We start from the raw sequence: 19,547 nt of genomic DNA on the forward strand, positions 1-19,547 counted from the left end.
AACACAGAGGACAAAGGATATAATACATAATTTTACTAAATGAATAATAAACAATTAAAACAATTTGATAAAAATCATCTCACTCTGTTTCAAAGGCCAGGCAGCAAAAGTTTGCTTTTAAACAAGACTGAAAAACAAGTGATGGAGCGCATTGCAGTAATGGAGCTGAGATGTTATAAAAGCATGTATTACGGTCTCCAGACTTCTTTTAGACAGGATGGGCTTCATTTTAGAGTAACCACAACTGAAAGAAGCAGCAATTTACTGTTGTGTTTACATGACTGTATAGTCTAGCTCAGAGGTCCACCTTCCAACAGGACAGTGACCTTAAAGACACTTCTGAAGCAACACTGAGCCAGTTGACTGGACCCATCCTGAACTGGTTCAGTCAAAGTCCAGACCTCAGTCCATCTGATAATCTGTGGTTTGATTTAAAGACTGTTGAACACAAGCAGCAGTAACCCAACCTGAAGGAGCTGCAGCAGTTTGGTCCTGAAGAACGGACAAAAGGTCCAGGTTAGATGGACCAAGATCATTGAGACATTTTTTTTATTTCTTGTTTCTTTCACACACTCAACATATTTTGCATCTTTAAAATGGTAGTTATATTATGTAAGGTTATAGCTACATCCCCCACCACCATCCTTTTCTAAGGTAACAAAACAGAAAATGCCAAGGTAGGTGAATGCTTTTGCAACCCCTTGTAAGTGAAATGTATTAAAGTTGTGTCATGTAGTGAGCCCAAAGCTGTCGCTAAGTGGTAAATGTTGAAGTTCTTCATTTTTAACCTTTTCGTGAACCTGAATGATCTGATATGAGTTCCGAATATTTTTCGAAATATAAGTATAAATGTAAACAGATCTGAATGAAATTACTTTAATTCTGTATCTCTAAACCACTTCATTCATTTAATTTGATCCAAACTTTTCCTACCTTTCCTTCTTCTTCCTTTTGCTCTCATCTTTTCATCACAGATAATATATATTTGGCAGTGCTGTTTTTGTTTCAATTTACATTTTTTTCCCTAATTTTCCTCCCTCTCTCCCTTTTGCCCTCTCCTAATCTCAGGATATAAAGGTAACTCAAGCCAAAGATCTAAAAAAAAAGGCTTTTCTGTCCAAAAATACAACTTCCTTTCTGTTAACTTTTATTTCTAATTCATTCCACTTTTTCAGTTTGTATTTTGTTTTCTTTTTTTTCATATTTCAATTTTTTCTCAGTGCTGTTGATCTGGTTCATGTATTGTCTTATTGTGTTTTTATTCTGTTTCTGGCTTTTTTGTTCTGGTTTCATCGTGCCTGTTTTGTTGCTGATCCTCACACAAAAAGAAAAGATTGCAATGAAAATGCACACAGTGGCATACAGTAAACACAGAAATGAAAAAGCACTCATATGCCGTCATAAACTGTAGGTGTTTTTGTTGTGCATCCACAAGCCTTATGTCCGTGTGTGAATTCAGCGAGCTGATAACCGTCTATCTCTCTGTCTGTCTGTCTGTCTGTCTGTCTGTCTTATTGTTTTCCTCCAGCCTTTGTTTTCTTTCTCCAGCTGAGCTTTGCTTGGTTCTGATACTCAGCTTATTTCTGTCCAACTTCCTGCCAAGTTCACTTTGTTCTGTGATAAAGAATGCCAAACTAAGGCATAAAGTGGAGTTTTTGGAGGTGTGCACTGGAATCCAGCCTGTCCCCCCTGAACTTTTGTGCTCTACCTGCTGCCTGTTGTGTTTTCACATGGACTTTGAACAAGTCTTTGTTTGATCCTTCTTTTTTGTTTTTAAAAAAAACTGTGCAAATGGAAATTTTCATTTATAAAGTGTGTGGGGGGTAGCTTTTTCATGAAGACACTTTTCTAGTTTTCATTGTTAGCTTCTTATTTGTTTTATTTTTATCACATTTAGATTTTTGTGTGTGTTTGTTTTGTTTTAAAAGAACAAAAAATGACTTTCTTCTGATTGTAGGAAGTAAAACAAAATTGCTGATGTTCCTTTAATGTGCAGTGCCTTTAAAGTGCCAATAAAAATACACAAGGACATTACTTGTGTTTTATAGCTGTGTATTAGGGCCACCTGGTCATAGTGTTATCTGTATTTATCTAAGACTTGTAGGACATTTTTCATTAAAAAGAATGCTTGCAATTTTGTTTTACTACAAACAATCACAATGGTCTTTCTTTCAAAGGTATTAGCATAAATTTAGGCCCTCTCTGCATTACTACAGATATTGTTTTAAACCAACATTTTTTTCTGTTTATGAACAATTTTAAATTTTTCGAACAGAAACACCAAAAACTCTCACTGCACCACAAGGAGGCAAGAGCATTCACATAAATGCAAAATCAGAAATTTCCTGTGAAAATACAGTGTGAATGCTCAAATTTACTGATGAAGAAACTGAAGAGACCCCTAAGTATTTCTATAGGGAAAATATTGTTATATATTTTGAAAAGTATCAAAGTTACAAAAACGAAAGGTAATAGCAGCCATGTACTGAATGACCTGAACGCTTTGATAAATGAATGGTTAAAGTAGTACAAAGTATGCAGAAGTAGTTTGTAAAAGAGATACAGAAAAATAAAAACAGGAAAACAACACTGTGAATGCTGACTCATCATTCACACACATAGAGGAAGATCATTTTTAGCTTTTTTTTTCTTTTCTGTTTTTCTAATCATAAATTCTGAGGACAGGACGTGCAAATGCAGCAGAAAATTTCAGTCCTTAAAAATATTTGGAGCAGTGTAGAAGGGGCCTTAGCTGAATTTATCCATTTAGCTTTTTTATTGTTCCCTGTTTTAATTTTTTATTTTTTTTTATTTTTTTAAGAAATAACAAATCATCATAGAGTAACTGTTTGGGTCTTAGTACATGTGAAACTACAGCATAAAAGCACTTAAGTCTATCTGTCAGTTCATTTATGTAAAAAAAAGATTCATCACATAGAGCTAAAGTCATCTCAGTGACTTTATTCATATGACTGAACAAATATGGGTTTTTGAAGTCAAATTACTTTTTTGTACTAAAGCTAATAAAAGCTTCATATACTGTATTTTTTTCTTCATCTGGCGAAAACAAGTGTTTATTCTTGTATGTTAGAAAAAGCTTCTGAAAGGTTTTTAGACCAAAATGAGATGGCGAACTTCTCTAAAATAAAATTATTTGTAAGTTCTATTGCAAGAGTGGGGAACTTCTGGCCTTCTAGTCGTATGTAGCCCTCGGAACCCTTTTAATTTGGTCCACCATGTAATTTCAAGCAAATAAACAAAGTACTTAAAAATTCAGAATGAAAAGTATCAACAAACAGTGACATTTGTGTTATAAAATTGACAGTCATGCTTATATCCGAGCCAGGATCAGGGTCAGTGAACGCAACTTGAGTGCTCAAGTGTTAGCGCAAGATAAGATAGGCCTCATGGTGTTGATCAAAGTGACTATGAAAAAATGAAAAGTGGGTGCTAAATGCCGCACTTTCTGACGAAAAATGGATGAGTGACTATTTTTACATTGAGGGGAAAAGCAAACCTGTGTGTTTAGTTTGTGGCAAGAACCTGAAGGTGAAGTTGTTGAGCTTCGTCTAAGTTTTGGTGTTCAAAAATCAGCATTTACAAGACCACAGAGCAACAGAGACAACTTTATGATGAGTGAATTAATAGCAAATAAGCTAAAGCCTCATGCAGAGAGAGAGTCTGGAAGGAATGAAAAGCTTTCAAGGTACCACCCCTGTTCTATTGACTGCAGAATCAAATCCTCACACTTCTGGTCTATGCCGGTATTGTTTTTACAAGTCTGTCTCTTTACAAGCTGGCCTCCATTTTAAGAGTATGGTTTATTTTTTGGACCTTTTTTGGATGTTTTTTCAGTTTAGGAGTCTTTTCAGTGTTTGTCAGATTTCTTTCAGAATTAATAAAATTTTCAACAGTCCTAGCCTGATGCTTTCCAAAGCTGTCACCGCTTTTCTTTATGTTTTTCAGTGGAGAAACCCATCTCATGGTGGTTTTAGAACTCTTTCGAAGCTGGGAGGGAAACAGTAAATATGTTGATATTTTTTAAACACTTTAAAAATAAGAAAAACTGTTCCAGTACAAAAATATAATCAGCTGCCTTCAAAAACATCCATCACTGAGGTGTATTTCACACTTCCTGTCTCATTCTATGTGGCCCTGTCCCTGTTGTCCCACAGCTCCCCTCCTCTAACTTTCTTGGTTTTTCCTTGTGCCCAGAGGGCTGCCCAGGTCTCTGCAACAACAACGGACGATGCACTCTGGAAGCCAGTGGATGGCACTGCATCTGCCAGCCAGGATGGAGAGGAGCTGGGTGTCATGTTGCCATGGAAACACTTTGTACCGATGGCAAGGACAATGAAGGAGGTACTTTTGAGCACACAAACTGAGAATGTGGCGACAGGTGGTTGAATAAATCATTAGTGTGTGAAGTTTGAGTGAAGATTGAAATAAAAGGCTTAAAAGTTGGTGATAAAGTAGGTGGCAGCAGACAGCACTGATGCACAGTGTTGATGGTCTGTTCCTGCTGCTTTATCGTCACCTTTACACTGGATGATGACCCTTATGCTCTCCATGACCTACACAATTACAGCATGAGTGGTCTATGGTAAATTTGGAAAACTTTCTTCAGACTTAAAACAGTCATGATGCTGCAACACTCTGTGTAATCATCATAATAGTTCTTCCTGCTATTTTTTGCATCCTTGAGACACTGTCCTGCACCTTAATCATACTCTGAATGTCAGCCTCATGTTCCCATGACGATAGTACCACATTCACCAATGATCACACTGGGCCTTGCAGTGGGCCCTGCCCTGGCATGACTCTCTCAGACCTTGCTAGGATGCCACTATGAGGCAAACAGTGCTTCTCAAAGTTTTTATAAGGAGTACCATCTCAGAAACATTCTCTAAGCATGAGTCAACTCATTTCAAGATGGTCGCCACAGCTAAGTGACCTTATCAAACATAAAAATGGCTATACTTAGTCAGTTTTATAGATATTGAATTAGTATTTAGTGTGGTAGTGGCTGAGAGTCAAGGACAGCATACTCGCTGAGTGTTACCGGTTCACATTAAAATCTTTGTTAAAACTTTGCCATACAAGTCAGTGGGTGATATGCATTCCTTTCAGGACTGCTTGTTTGTTTTATTGTGTATTGTTTAATGTGAGCCTAAGATAAGTGAATACAGCAGAAAGTAAAAGTGTCACTTTGTTTATGAATTTAAAGTCAGCTGCACATGTCCGCTCATCAAATGTTCATCAGTTTGTCTTTAACCAGACTTATGGTCACTGAGATTTTATTACCCAGCATGCCCCACTCTATCAGTTCATCTCTCCATCTATCTCTCTACTTCACTCCTCTTTTTTTCACTTCCTGTCCTTTGTCTTCCTCGTCCTTTGTAATCTCATCTTACATCTTTCTGTCTCATCGGTTTGTGTACCTGCTGCTCAGTATTTACACAACAGTCCTCTATCTCTCCCTCCTGCCTTTAAATCTGTTCTTATCTTTTCTTGGCAACACCTGATGAAAACAGATTCATTCCTCTGAAGCTCTTTTTCTTTTTTCTCTCATCAGAAAATAAAAGAGTGCAGGAGACGGGGGTTGTTTTATCTTTACATTCTTAGCGTCTGTTTTTATTTATCAATAATCCATTGTTCAATATATTTTATGTATGTCTGGAATCATATCAAAGTATCTTTGCATCTTGAGTTTATGATCTTGAGGCTTACCTTGTTCACACAGGTTTTTGCACAGAAAGCAGCTTTTTAACTAATAATGTATGATTTTAGGAAGTTAAATATAATGTGCCAGACTGTTGTGGTTGTATCAAGATATTTTAACTGTAATATAAAATAAAACATGTTTGTGTAATTGCCAGCCATATTTTTGGGATATTGTTTTTGTTGTTTTCTGATGATGAAAAGAAGCATTTTTTTTTATTTATTTAGAGTGTAATAATCTAATCGCCCCCCCCAGACTCATCCATTCTTATTCTGTTTCCACTCCTTATCAACTTTTTATCTGCTTGCCACAAAGATAGGTTTTCTGTCTTCAGGCTTCCAGCACAGTGTTGTTAGTAGACTCTTTGTGGGTGTATTTCAGACAGTTTGGCTGACTGTATGGACCCAGACTGCTGTCTGCAACACTCCTGTCAAAACCAGTTGTACTGCAAAGGCTCACCAGACCCAGCTGAGGTGCTCAGTCAGTCTCTGTCCTCTCTGGCTCCTCAGCAGGTAAGAAAAAAACATCAAACATGAAGAGTTAAAGTAAGAACTTTTACATTTAATGCGGCAGAGGCACAGTTTAGTTTTCTGGACCTATTCTTTATTGTCCTCAGGCTGCCAGATCTTTCCATCAGTGCATTCACTTCCTGGTTGGACCTGAATCTACTCATGTCATCACTGGAGAGAGTCCATTTAATAAAAGGTAATCAGAAATAAAATCTGTGTGTGTGTGAGAAAGTGAAGTATTGTTCATGATTTAACATTATTATTATATCAAGTCACTACCCATCTTTTGGTTTTAGTAGTAGCTGAGATTCAGTGACATCACATACTCTGAGTGGTAACAGGTCACGTAAGATCTTTGCAAGTAGTTGCACCCCTTTTCTTTTAGTGTTTATTCAGCAGTATGAGTGAATTCTGTATAGCTTTTTGTCAAAAGTTTTTTTTATTCTTTCTTTGTTTTTTTAGAAGACAATGATAGCAGTGTTGCTCCTTGTGGGTCAGCTGATTTGATCCGTTAGGGTTTTTTTAAAAACAAATTGAAACTAGAACTGCTATCAACACTGCTTTGATCATTAAAAAAAAAAACAAAAATCTAAATTAAATGTTTATTGTAAATTAGAATGAAAGCTGAGTCACAGATAGTTATCCAACCATCCAGTTTCTTTCCTTATCTGTGGTCGGGTCGTGAGGGCAACAGGTCCAAATGGGAAACTCAGACATCCCTCTTCCCAGCAACACACTCCAGCTCCTCTGGGGGTCTCCTCCCAGTGGAATGTGCCCAGAAACCTTCCAGAGGGAGGCACCCAGGAGGCATCCTAATCAGATGTGTGAACTACTTTAGCTGAGTCCTTTTGATGATGAGGAGCAGCAGTTCTACTCCAAACTCTCCCAGATGATGGAGCTGATCCTGGCCATCCTACAAAGGAAGCTCATTTTAGCCGCTTGTATCCCGGATCTTATTATTTTAGTCAGGATCCAAATACCTCATGACCATGGGTGAGAGTTGGAACATAGACTGACCAGTAAATTGAGAATTTTGCCTTTCAGCTCAGTTTCTTCTTCACTACGACAAGCCAAAGCAACGTCCTCAATACTAAGGACAAGGCCCCAAACGGTGGATTCATCTCTTGCTCCATCCATTACCATGGCAGAGGTCACTGGGGTTAAAAAGCTCCCTGGTGGCAGGGTGCCAGGAGTGGACAAGATTTACCCTGCAATGCTGAAGGCTCTAGACATTGTGGAGTTGTCCTGGTTTACACATCTCTTCAGTGTCACATGGAGGACTGGACGACACTTGTCTCCATTTTTTAAAAGGGAGACCACACTGTGTGTTCCAACTATTGAGGAATCACACTAGTTGGCCTCCCAAGGAAGGTTTACTCCAGAGTGTTAGAAGAAAGTCTCACATTCAGGAAGAGCAGTGTGGCCTTTTGTCTTGGTCATGGACCAGTGGACCAGGATTTTATCCTTGCAGAGTTGCTAGGGACGTCGTTAGAGTTTGACTCTCCAGTCTGCATGTGTTTGTGGATCTGGATAAGGCTTATGACTGTGTTCCCCAAGGCATTCTGTGGGGGGTGCTGTGAGAATATGGTCCTGGGGTGGCTTCTAAGGACTATCTGATCTGTATATAAACAAAGCAAGAGCTGTGTCCACATCCTTGACACAAAGGGTGCGGATCCTGTTTGCAGTGTCCAAGGACAAGATCTCAAGGTGAAGTCATGGAAAGGAGGGGGTCTGCTTTTTGCAGATGATGTGGTTCTGTTGGCATCTTCAGGCCATGACCTTCAGTGTCCTCTGGGGTGGTTCACAGCTGGGATGAGAGTCAGCTCCTCTTGTTCTGAGGCTATGGTTCTCGACCTGAAAAAAGTGAAATGCTCCCTCTGGGTCTGGCATAATTCTCTACCTCAAGTTGAGGAGTTCAAGTATCTGGGAGTTATGTTCACACACAGATGTGACCTTGACAAAAACAAAGTTGGTTCTTAACTGTGAAATCTTTTTGAATTGTAGGAGGTCACTGATTGAAAGGTTATAGATAAAAAAAACAGATTTGATAAGAATGCTGTTTGTCTTTATGTAAATATCTAAACTTATCTCTGTGCTACTTCTGGTACAGACACAATGTTGACCCTTGGTTTTCTGTTCTTATGGCTCAGTTTGATTAATAACTACTGTTACAGGCAGAATAACTGATTTTGGACAGTTTACATCTTTAATAAAAAATGAACTGACTCATGTGCCTCTGTCTTTCTAGCTTGGTGTCTGTAATTCGAGGCCAGGTGCTGACTTCTGATGGGACTCCCCTGATTGGAGTTAATGTGACATTTGTTCACTATCCTGACCATGGATACACCATAACACGCAATGATGGAATGTCAGTACTTATCTTCTTTTATTTCTGCTTTTAATATTCTCTTGTCTCCTTTACATTCCTGTCCAAAATTACTTCACCTGAGCTCACCTTATGTCATAAACCTCCTTTGGCACTAACTACTCATTAAATTGTGAAATCAATCCGATAAACCACGCAGGGCAAGATTTGGGAGGGTATGGGCCCCTGGGCTTGAAAAACCTCTCAGGCCCTATCACCATCATTTTAACACATACAAATTACAATAATGATTCTGTGCATATGAACTTAGCGGTTTCTATTCACAGAAAGAACAGTTGCATTGATGTAATTTTTTTAAGTCTAAAGCACAGAAAAACAGACTATCACCTGAAGTTCTGAGAAAGTGTGCTTTGTATTTTACATCTTTAGTGAACCATTGCTGCACAAACCATGAGTGGACCTGAACTCTTTCTCTAGTTAGGCAAAACATCTATATTTTTAAAAACAAAATAAATCTCAAGTATAATGGCAAAAAATGGTCAAAATACAGAATAACAGCAAGCTAAATAATAGACAGCTGCAGCATTTTTTGTAAAGCAGAACACGTTATCTTCACGTTATAATCTAAGGATTACACAGAGGACAGATGGTTTAAAACAAATAGCTAAAATCTGAAACAAACATACAGACCTGCTCCCTGACTGTGAGAAACGATATGTTGTCTGATAGCATTTACATTCAAAAACAGCTTTTGCTGCTTGGACCTTGAGATAAAACATGAAACAAGACTTCTTCAGGCTTTAACAGAGCACTACAAACACTCAAAAAGTATTATTTCTCAGATTTATAAAGAATAAAATCTTTAAGTCATACTGGTACTAATAATACACAGTACTGACAAAAACTGTGAAATATCTGAAGGAAGCCAAAACAAAAACTCTTCACCTTGGTCTACTTACCAACCTCTGACAGCAGCCACACATTAGCTGAATATATTCTTTTTTTTTGCTAAAATATTTTTTTTTCTGTCTGAGACTCAAACTCATTGATTGACTTCAGAAAGTCATCAGTCTTGACAGCTGTTGTCTCTGTCAGTCTCCCAAAGTCTGAACCACCAGAACCTCAGACCCAATTTGATCCAAACACTTTCAGCAGTTTTATATCCATCCTTCAAAGGCTGAAAAAGCTCTAAAGGTTTGCACTTAAACAAAGCCCATTGTTTTATTGAGTGGTTGTCTTGAATAAGCCACTGATAATTATTCTGTGATGGTATCACATCCACCTGTTTCTATCTTCAGCGTAGCTAACAGTAGCAGAGCAGCTTTAGTTCTGCTTCCTGTTTAATTTAGCTACAGGTCATCTAAAATACTTAGAGGGCTCAAAAGAAAAAAACCCTCTGACCACAACTCCAAATCTGATTAGTTGTTAAAAAACTGTCTATCTGGATTTATGCTTCTGTTTGTTTTATAGTCTGGGGATTCTGATACAGACACTAAATACCCTGTGTACCAAAGGATTTCTGCCCAGAGACAGCAGAGAAAAAAATTCTGATTGATTCTGAACCAGTGCAGTGTTCAGAAAACAAGCTTGTGTTACATTATCAATTTATAGACAAGCAAGCCACTGATTATTTTAATTTATTTTATAAAAATTGTTTTGCTTACTCTTGTATTTAATACTTTCAGAACAACCACAAATGCAATACTGCAGAAAAAGAAAACAGAGACTTACAGATGAGAAAATGTATTAAAGGATGGAATTACTCTAAATCTACCCATAATTTGGTACTTAAATGCCAGTATGCAATGATGTGCTGAAGCATCTGGGTATCCCTGTATTAATGTAGGTAGCAGTAAAGCATGACTGCAGGTTGTGCTTCACTTCCAAACATATTGACTTAAGAGATGTCAGCATGAAAACTGCTAGGCTGTAACAGAGTCACAAGAGTGCAACCAATCAAACAATGAGTGAATCAGTCAGATAAATGATATCCTTAGTTAGCTGACTGTGGTGTTGTTTTATCACTTAAAATGATATTGTCCTGATTTGATGTTTATTTGATTACAGGTTTGATCTCCTGGCCAGTGGAGGAGCATCATTAACATTAAGTTTTGAGCGGGCTCCTTTTCTCTCGCAGTACAGAACCGTATGGGTACCGTGGAACGTCTTCTACGTGATGGACACGCTGGTCATGAAGAAGGTGAGTAGTATTTTTGCTGTCTGTCTGAGTAACAACATGGACCTGGAATTAACCAAAACCATAACTTTCTATTCTAAAATAGAATGAGCTAAAACACAAATCTGAAGTTTGTGACATTTTATAGTTTTACAGTAACTGAACAAACAGTAAAGACTTAATGACTCCATAGTGGGAATGCTGAGTCAGCATTCAGGTATTGTTTGACTGTTTGTAGTTTCTTCTGTTTTTTGCAATCTAAATACTTCCACAGACTTTGTGCTATTTTAAACATTTTTATACCGAAAAGTTCTGCTGTTTCAAGAGTTGGGTGCTATGACTTTTAGTGTTTGTTACTTTTATTCTTTTGAATTATTTAATTTCTTTAACAGAAATCCAAAAAAAACCACAATTTTTTAATTTGCTTCCAAAACATTGTTTTCTGCAATCAAATTTAGATCTTCTTATGCTCCCTTTGGCTACTGTCTTGCTAATTTTAGCTTTTAACTTTGGTTTTGTTCATATTGGCTTTTAAGTACTGCTTTGCTGTATTTTAGCTTTCAGCTGCTGTTTTGGTCATTTTAGTTTTTAGACAGTTTTGCTAATTTTACCTTTTAGCTTGGGCTGCAGTAGCCCGGTAGTCAGTGCCGTGGTCTTGTAATCTTGAGGCTGCTGGTTCAAGCCAGGTTGCAGCAAGAAAGGCATCTGGTGTAGAACAATTGCCAAATTTTTCATTTGACCGTGCTCACTGTGGCAACCCCTGATGAAGGGAGTAGCCAAAAAAACAACCTTTTAGCTGTATTGTTTTTATGTTTTCAGCTACTGTTTTGCTTATTTCAGTTTTAGATACAATTTGGCCAACTTTAGTTTTTAGCTATGGGTTTTCTAATTTTTGTTTTTAGCTACAGTTTAGCTACATTTAACTGTAAGTTTCAATTTTGCTGATTTTAGCATTTGTTCAGATTGTTTTGGCTTTAACACTTCAGTTAACAATTAATTCTACCTAAAATTTCAGCAGTGCCATTCAGCACTCTGAATGCACATTGCATGTTTGTAGAAAATACAGTTTCTTGAGTTATCATCAGTTTTCATTAATTAAAAGAACTTGCTCCGTCAGTGAAGAAAACAGACTGAAACATTCTGTTTGGTCATTTCAGGAGGAGAATGATATTCCAAGCTGTGACCTCAGTGGTTTCATCCGACCCAGTCCGGTCATCGTTGCTTCTCCTCTGTCTACATTTTACAGAGAATCTCGTGAGGATGGGCCCATTATTCCTGAAACTCAGGTAAGTCCAAACAAGATACTACTTGTGTATTGTTAACAAACCAAATCTTTAACAGTGTATTGAGGTATGCATTATATTGGCCACAGACCTACTGGTTAACAAAAAGAGTAAAGAAAGCTCCTTAAAAACCCTCAGGCTTCACATCAAGTCCTATCTGACTTTTTACATACCTTTTAAAATGCAAAGACTCTCAGGAGTGGCAGAAACTTTGTTTTTGTGTAAGATTTCAACTTACAAGTCTTTGCAATAACTACAGTAAAATTATCATAAATCAAAGCTCCTGCCTTCAAGCCTCATCTCTAAATGTATCTAGATGACATAGAACCATGGAATATTCAGCTGTACACCAAAAAGGGACTGTACCAACATGGGCTGAAATGTCACTCAGTGAGAAAGAAGCCATTACTCTGAAAGCAACAAAAAAAATTTCAGTTTACAGTTTGTAAATCTGCACAGGGACAAAGGCCTTAATTTATGGAGACGTCCTGTGGTTTGATGAAACTAAAATTGAACTCTTTGGCCATAAAGACCATCATTACATTTGGAGGAAAAAGGGACGAGATGGCAAGCCTGAGAACACCATATTAAACGTGAAGCACGGAGGTGGCAGCATCATGTTATGGGGGTCTTTTGCTGCAGGAGGGGCTGGTGCACTGCACAAAATAGACAGCATTATAAGGAATGAATGTTATGTGGAAACCCTGAAGCAACATCTCAAGACATAAGCCAGGAAGTTACAGCTTGGACTCAAATGGTTCTTCAAATGAACAATGACCCTCAGTATTCTGACAAATTAATTACAAAGTGTAGTGCTGGGCGATATAACGATACATATCGTGGGGACGATAGAAAAGTGTCTATTGTGATATATTTTCTTCTATCGTCTCCATCGTTTCTATCCTCTCTATAGTTTCTGTCGTTTCTGTCATAATTGTATCAATGATTCATGTAAATATTTCATAACGTAGGCTACGACGAATGTATTAGTGTTGTCACTTTGAATACATTTTGTTTATATGAGTGATAAATAGGAATAAACAATAACTATTTTGCAAAGAACCTCCGTTTGTGACATGACGCTGCTTTACGTGTGGGTTTGCAACATGCTTTACGGCAGCAGCTTTCTGTGCGGCGCAGTGTTTTCACCATAAGGGCTGAAAGATGGAGACACATGAAGTATCAAACTCGGGGTCGCAATAAGTAGAGACAGCTAGCAGGAAGCCCAAGAAGAAAGACTTTTACTAAAACGAGGGGGACATCTGTGATTTGGTTTAAGAAGTCCGACACGGAGCAGAAAAAGGTAATATGCTAACTCTGCTAATGCTAATACTAACTCTGCTATTAGACTGTTTTCTCATCTGACGCCAACACAACAAACCTCTTCTATCACTTAAAGAAGAACCACGAAAAAGAACATTTAACAATCCAAAAAGTGCAAGGTCAAACAAGTTGTAAAATAGCCCGGGAAAGTTGCGAAAAGGAAAACTATAGCCGGCCGAAGATAATGGAGTCTGTTGTCATTTGATACTGTTACGTGTAACAGGTACATATATATTGCTGCACTAAAATGCAGCAGATCTCATTTGTGAAAGTTCAGTTAAATGTCACTTCGAAATAAAGCTTGAAAAAAGTAAGAAATTAGATTATTTTTTCATATTTTTCAGAGAATAACTGACAACGTACGTAATTGGGGTATATCGTGATATATATATCGTTATCGTTATATAAAATTATCCATATCGTGATACAGTATTTTTTTCATATCGCCCAGCACTAACAAAGTGGCTTAAAGACAATAAAGTCAATGTTTTGGAGTGACCGTCACAAAGTCCTGATCTCAATAGAAACTTTGTGGACAGAGCTGAAAAGATGTCTGAGCAAGGCAGCCTACAAACCTGACTCAGTTACATCAGTTCAGGAGGAATGGGACAAAATTCCAGCAAACTGTGAGAAGCTTGTGGAAGGATATCCAAAAACTTTGACCTAAGTCAGACAATCTAAATGTAATTATACCAAATACAGGTGTAGTGGTTAGAGCTGTCGCCTCCCAGCAAGAAAATTGCAGGATCGTATCCCCTTGTGACCTGTCCGGGGTGTCCCCCGCCTCTCGCACAGTGACTGCTGGGGATAGGCACCAGCTCCCTGCGACCCAAAATGGAGCAGTGGGTAAAGAAAATGGATGGATGGATGGATGGATATACGAAATACTGACAAAATAGACGAGAACGTGTGACTTTGAAGAAAGTAATTTAAAAAAAAATCTAAAAAGAAAATCTATTCAGGCTTTAACGAATCTGAATAATTTTGAGAATTCTAACTGACCTAAAACAGGAAAGGTTTTGTTTGATTTACTGTCAGACAGTAAGAAAAACATGTTTCTGTCTTTCAGCTATATATATTTTTTTTTATTTTAAATTCATTCTCAATACTTGCAAATAAATTAAAATGTCAGCTTTAAAATTTCATTATAAATAATCACAAATTGGTTTAAAATCTGTCCTGAGATTAGATAAAATCCCTTGCCTATCTACAAAGAGAGAGAGTCAAGGACTCAGTGGTACCAGTGGTCATCGGAGCACTCGGTGTTGTGACCCCCTAACTGGAAGAGTGACTCCAACAGATCCCAGGAACAACCTCAGAAATCTCTGTCCAGAAGAGCCAAGGAACAGCTAAGATACTGCGTAAAACCCTAAAGGGCAAACAGTAGAGAACAAAACCCATTGGAGTGTTTTCGCTAATTAGGATGCACTGAAGACCCTGTGTGTCCTTGAGAGGGGTTCTTTGTTGTCACATTGGGTTTACCAGTACCGAGAGAAAAAGATGACATCTTCAAGTTTTACAGTTTTGCTCCATGATTACTGTTTATTTGGCCAGAGTTAGTGTTTGTTGCTGTATAACTGCAATAAAAGGACCAATTGTATGCATTAAAAGAAAACATGCGCTTCAAGTATGTTTGTGGGTACAGATAAAAGGAAAGGCAAACTAAAACGGCTTCATAGGTTTTGGTGAGCCAAGTCCATTAGAGAGAAGGGCAATAAAAAGGCCAGTCTTGAAGGAAATGTAATGGATATTTAATTAATGTTAAATGTCCAGCTAATGAAAAGACAATTGTGCTGCTAAAATGTGTAAAACTAGACAGTCCAACTACTTATCCCCCAAGAATCTTTTTTTGTATTCAAATAATTCTTTCCCATGTTATTGTTTTTTAGTTTTATTTTTCCAGTGTATTCTTCAACTTTACAATTTTATAGTTAAAGCAAGGAGAAAAGATGCTAAAATCAGCAAAACAGTGCCTAAACACTAAAATTAACTAAATTGTTGTTAAAAACTACATTTAGTAAAACTGTTTCTAAAAGCTAAATTTAGTAAGCCAGTAGCTAAAGGCTTTGTGAAGCACGAGACGACAAAATTAGAGCAAGTATGCTAAGTAGATTTAAGAAAATAATGTTTTGGAAGGACTTTAAATAGATCTAAATGTATTTCAATAGAGAAAACTATTTAAATAATGTCTAATGATTCCAAAAATATAAGATACAAATACTAAAAGCCATAGCTCACTATTCTCAATTGAACCAAACATTTTGATATGTGAATGGTTAAAATAGCAGAAAGTATGCAGATGTAGTTTCAGTCCAAAAACATACAGCAGAATCTATAAACAGAAAAACAATAGTCACTTAGGACCTATATTATTGTGTTGTGAGTGTGGTGAAATCTTGTTTCATGCCGATGTGTATTCTGGGTTGCTGGTTAATTTGAATGTTCAACACTTTTCCGCCCCACCTTGCATTTAGCAGTTGCTGTTTTGTATTCATGTGCTTGTCATTGTGTGCTCATGTTTTTTTGTTTTGTTTTATTTGGACAACATTAGCCTTCCTCAAATTACAGAAGTTGCTAATAATAATACTCCAATAAGTTAAAGCATCAACGTTAAGATGGCTGCCAAGGTGGGTAGAAAGAGACCTGTGGCAGGTGGCTTCTTTTTGTACCCAAGAAAAACTGGGTGCATCATCACTAAAACTGCAAAAGTACAGAATGGTGAAAGTACAAATTAACCTGGAGTCATATTTTGTTGTTTTTCCTGAACAGGTTTTGCAAGAAGAAACTTCTATCCCAGGCAGTGATCTAAACCTGGTCTACTTAAGCTCTCGAGCTGCAGGATACAAACCGGTCCTTAAAGTCTCTATGACCCAATCATCAATCCCATTCAACCTGATGAAGGTAAGATGATATGATGCTGCACCTTACAACTGAATCTTGTCAAACGCCATCACATTCAGCATCATCACCTATTTAGCGGAACCCTATGGTAAACTATAATGACCTTCATATCTGGTTTTGTTGATCCAGGTTCACCTGATGGTAGCAGTGGTAGGTCGCCTCTTCCAAAAATGGTTCGCTGCTCAGCCCAATTTGTCCTACACTTTTATCTGGGATAAGACAGATGCTTATGCCCAACGTGTCTACGGACTATCAGAAGCAGTCGGTAAGTTTGCTGCAAACAGGTGAAAACAAGAGAAAAGAACAGCTACAGTTCATAGTTTAAGGCATTTGGTCTAGTGGGTAAGGAGGTTGTCTGCCAATTGTTGCAATATGCCAGAGTGTTCTGGGCAAGAGACTGACACTGAACCCTACAAGACACAGCCTATTTAAAGGGGACAAACATGTCACTGGGTAGTTTGGTATGGTTGTTTGCACCACACTGAACATGGAGCAGAGAAAGAAGATTATAGTAGATATCCATGTTAAAGGTAAAGGCCACAAGACCATCTCCAAGAAGCCTCATGTTCCTCTGATCACAGCTGACAATATTATATAAAAGTAGAAGGTTCATGGGACTGTAGCCAACCTCCCAGGGTGTAGAACCAAGAAGATCACCAGGTTGATCAGTGTGGATGGTAGAAAAAGAGTCAAGAAAACTGTCCAAAACTATTCAAGCTGAAATCCAATATCAAGATATGTCACTATTTGATCACAATATCCATCACATTTTGAATCATAATGATGGAAAAACACAAATAAAACCAGACAGGAATTCACAAAAATATATGTTGACAAGAACCAACGTTTTTGGGACGGATGAGACAAAATTGGAGTTGTTCGGCTACAGTCACAGTGTGCTCCTAAGGGAAAGGTACCAACACATTTATGTGTTTGTGTATAACAGAAAAGGCACTGTGTGAGTGTGTGTGTGAATGGTTAAATGAAAAACACTAGTAAAGGGTTTTGCAAAACCTGGCAAGATTAAAAAGGTATTTTATAAGTGTGGAGTGGAGCATTTACTGTTTAAAGGTTCCAAACAGCTTGTTTGTTCCATTACGTTAAAGAACTTACCACAGCACTTCAGGGTCTTGTTTTTTGTAAAAACCTGTTCAGGGAAAACAACAGAATATGACTCCAGGTTAATTTGTACTTTTACCATTTTGTACACTCAGACTGACTGTGTGGGAGCAGGATAGTAAGTTTTAAGACCAGTTGTTCTTTTAGTTTCTTGTCCTGGTTTCATGGTAGAATTTCTAGTCTATCAGTTTTCTCTGTGGTGGTAACCTCAAATGGTTATAAATCTTCCTGCCCCTGTCTTCTCTTCCACGATTGTGCAAAGCTGCAGGCAACAGACATGACAGGTTAATCTGCACTTTATAGCACATGCAGTTTGTCTGACACCAAACACAGAGCCCTCACTGCTTTCTTCAGTCATTGGATAGAAGATGAATATTAGTCAGCATCTGTTGTGCAAAGCTGATTTTTGTATACCAATCAAAATGTGGGATATTACCTCAATTTGTGGGATGTGGTATGTAGTCCCACACAAAACGGGTCCCCTGGTCACACTAAATGGACTACATATGTAACCCTCTGGGCAATAGTATATGTGTTAACACTTCTTAACTGTAACATTTATTGGCCACCACCTAAGGTGAAGGGAGAGTGATGTATCTTTTACCTTTGTTGGTTGTGTGTCTTTGCATGTTTGTATGTTTACACCGTTAGCACAATATCTCATGAACCACTGGATAGAGCTAACCCACTTCACAAAACAAAAATGTCTGTAACTCAGTCAGGGTTACAGATACTGATCTAAAATATGGCTTGGTAGTAGCTGATGTCATCCCCAACATATACTTCAAGCACTAACATGGTGCAAAATTTTTACTTAAAACACTGGCAAGAACTATTGGCGCCAACGCTCTTTCTGTCTGCAAAATAGCAAATGAACCACTGGCCATCTCTTAATGAAACTTTCAGAAAGTAATCACTGGATATACAACCAAAACTGATCAACAGTTTGAGCCACTCCAATTTAGGCTGGCCGCCCCATCTAGTCAGCAATACTCAACACAAAAATGTCTGTGACTCAGTCAGTTTTACAGATATTAAACTAAATTTTGTCTGGTAGTAGCTGATAGTCAGCCTCATTATATACTCTGAGTACTAGCACATCTTGTGAGATTTCACAATTTCATGAGATTGCAAATAACATTATTTACAAGCTTTGATCAAATGGCATTACTGACCCTTCTAAAGGTAAGATGATTTTAGCCTTTAACTCTGACATAAAAGGTGGCAGGTGATATTTTTTCCTTGAATATATGTCAGGACTTTAAATAAAGTAATAATTCAAAGCAGGATATACAATATGTGTGTATGTGTGTTCATTTGGAAGCTGTTCCCCTTTGGTATAAAGTCAGACTGAATGTGTTAACCTTAGCTGATCAGGATGAATTAACCTGCAGCAGGACTCCGAATTTGAAGTTGAATTTATTCATTATTTCCATTTGTGTTGTTCTGAAGTTACTCTGTTTGCTAAAGTTTGAACAAAGGTCCAAGACTGAGCTAACCAATCTGCCATCTTCTGTGTGCTGACAGTGTCAGTGGGGTTTGAATATGAGTCCTGCCTGGACCTCATCCTGTGGGAGAAGAGAACAGCCATATTACAAGGCTATGAGATGGATGCTTCCAACATGGGAGGATGGACGCTTGACAAGCATCACATTCTGGATGTCCAGAATGGTAGGTGCCAGTACAAAACCACATCTCCCACTAGTGGTTATTAATGTTATAAAATAATTAAAATAATATACTGTACATAAAATAAATGGACTGTAAAGGTTTTAGCTAACATGCTGTAGCATAAAAATTATTTCGTAAATATACATTCTAATAGTTTAGGACCACTTTGGACCTAATCAAAATGTAAAAGACAAAGCCGATTTTGACAGATGTGTGTGTCATGATCAGTGGTGATGACGGAAAGGAACCCAGAGCGCAGACTCATTGTAAAGAATAGAAACTAATTTATTAAACTAAAGAAACAAACAAAAACAAAAAGCTGACATGGCAGCGAACAGACAAGAACTAAAATAAAAGACATAAACTGAACAGAACTCTAAGGACAGGAACAAGGAGCAAAGCAGCAACAACAAAGAAACATCAAACTAACAACAAACATCAAACAATGGACCAGCGAGGTATGGGAAGAGTGAGCGGGTTTTTAAGACTGAGGATAACGAGGTGAGTGGGAACAGGT

At 37.8% G+C, this 19,547-nt stretch overlaps 1 protein-coding gene across 14 annotated transcripts in view; it reads left to right on the forward strand.

Annotated features, from left to right (window-relative positions):
- LOC108245298 (teneurin-3) overlaps positions 1-19,547 on the forward strand; it is a 401,662-nt gene that overhangs the window by 316,225 nt on the left and 65,890 nt on the right. For 9 of the 14 annotated variants that reach the window (XM_017432073.3, XM_017432082.3, XM_017432074.3 and 6 more), the window contains 10 exons: positions 1,069-1,077; positions 4,216-4,362; positions 6,104-6,234; positions 6,339-6,427; positions 8,480-8,599; positions 10,625-10,757; positions 11,891-12,019; positions 16,109-16,240; positions 16,370-16,505; positions 18,887-19,030. In XM_017432073.3, the coding sequence (XP_017287562.1) occupies positions 1,069-1,077; positions 4,216-4,362; positions 6,104-6,234; positions 6,339-6,427; positions 8,480-8,599; positions 10,625-10,757; positions 11,891-12,019; positions 16,109-16,240; positions 16,370-16,505; positions 18,887-19,030 (1,170 nt within the window). The remainder of the gene's footprint in view (positions 1-1,068; positions 1,078-4,215; positions 4,363-6,103; positions 6,235-6,338; positions 6,428-8,479; positions 8,600-10,624; positions 10,758-11,890; positions 12,020-16,108; positions 16,241-16,369; positions 16,506-18,886; positions 19,031-19,547) is intronic. The other 5 variants (XM_017432076.3, XM_017432083.3, XM_017432080.3 and 2 more) reach the window with 1 other exon arrangement.

The sequence above is a fragment of the Kryptolebias marmoratus genome, linkage group LG6 (genome assembly GCF_001649575.2).
Source record: "Kryptolebias marmoratus isolate JLee-2015 linkage group LG6, ASM164957v2, whole genome shotgun sequence".
In the NCBI taxonomy this organism is placed as follows: Eukaryota; Metazoa; Chordata; class Actinopteri; order Cyprinodontiformes; family Rivulidae; genus Kryptolebias; species Kryptolebias marmoratus.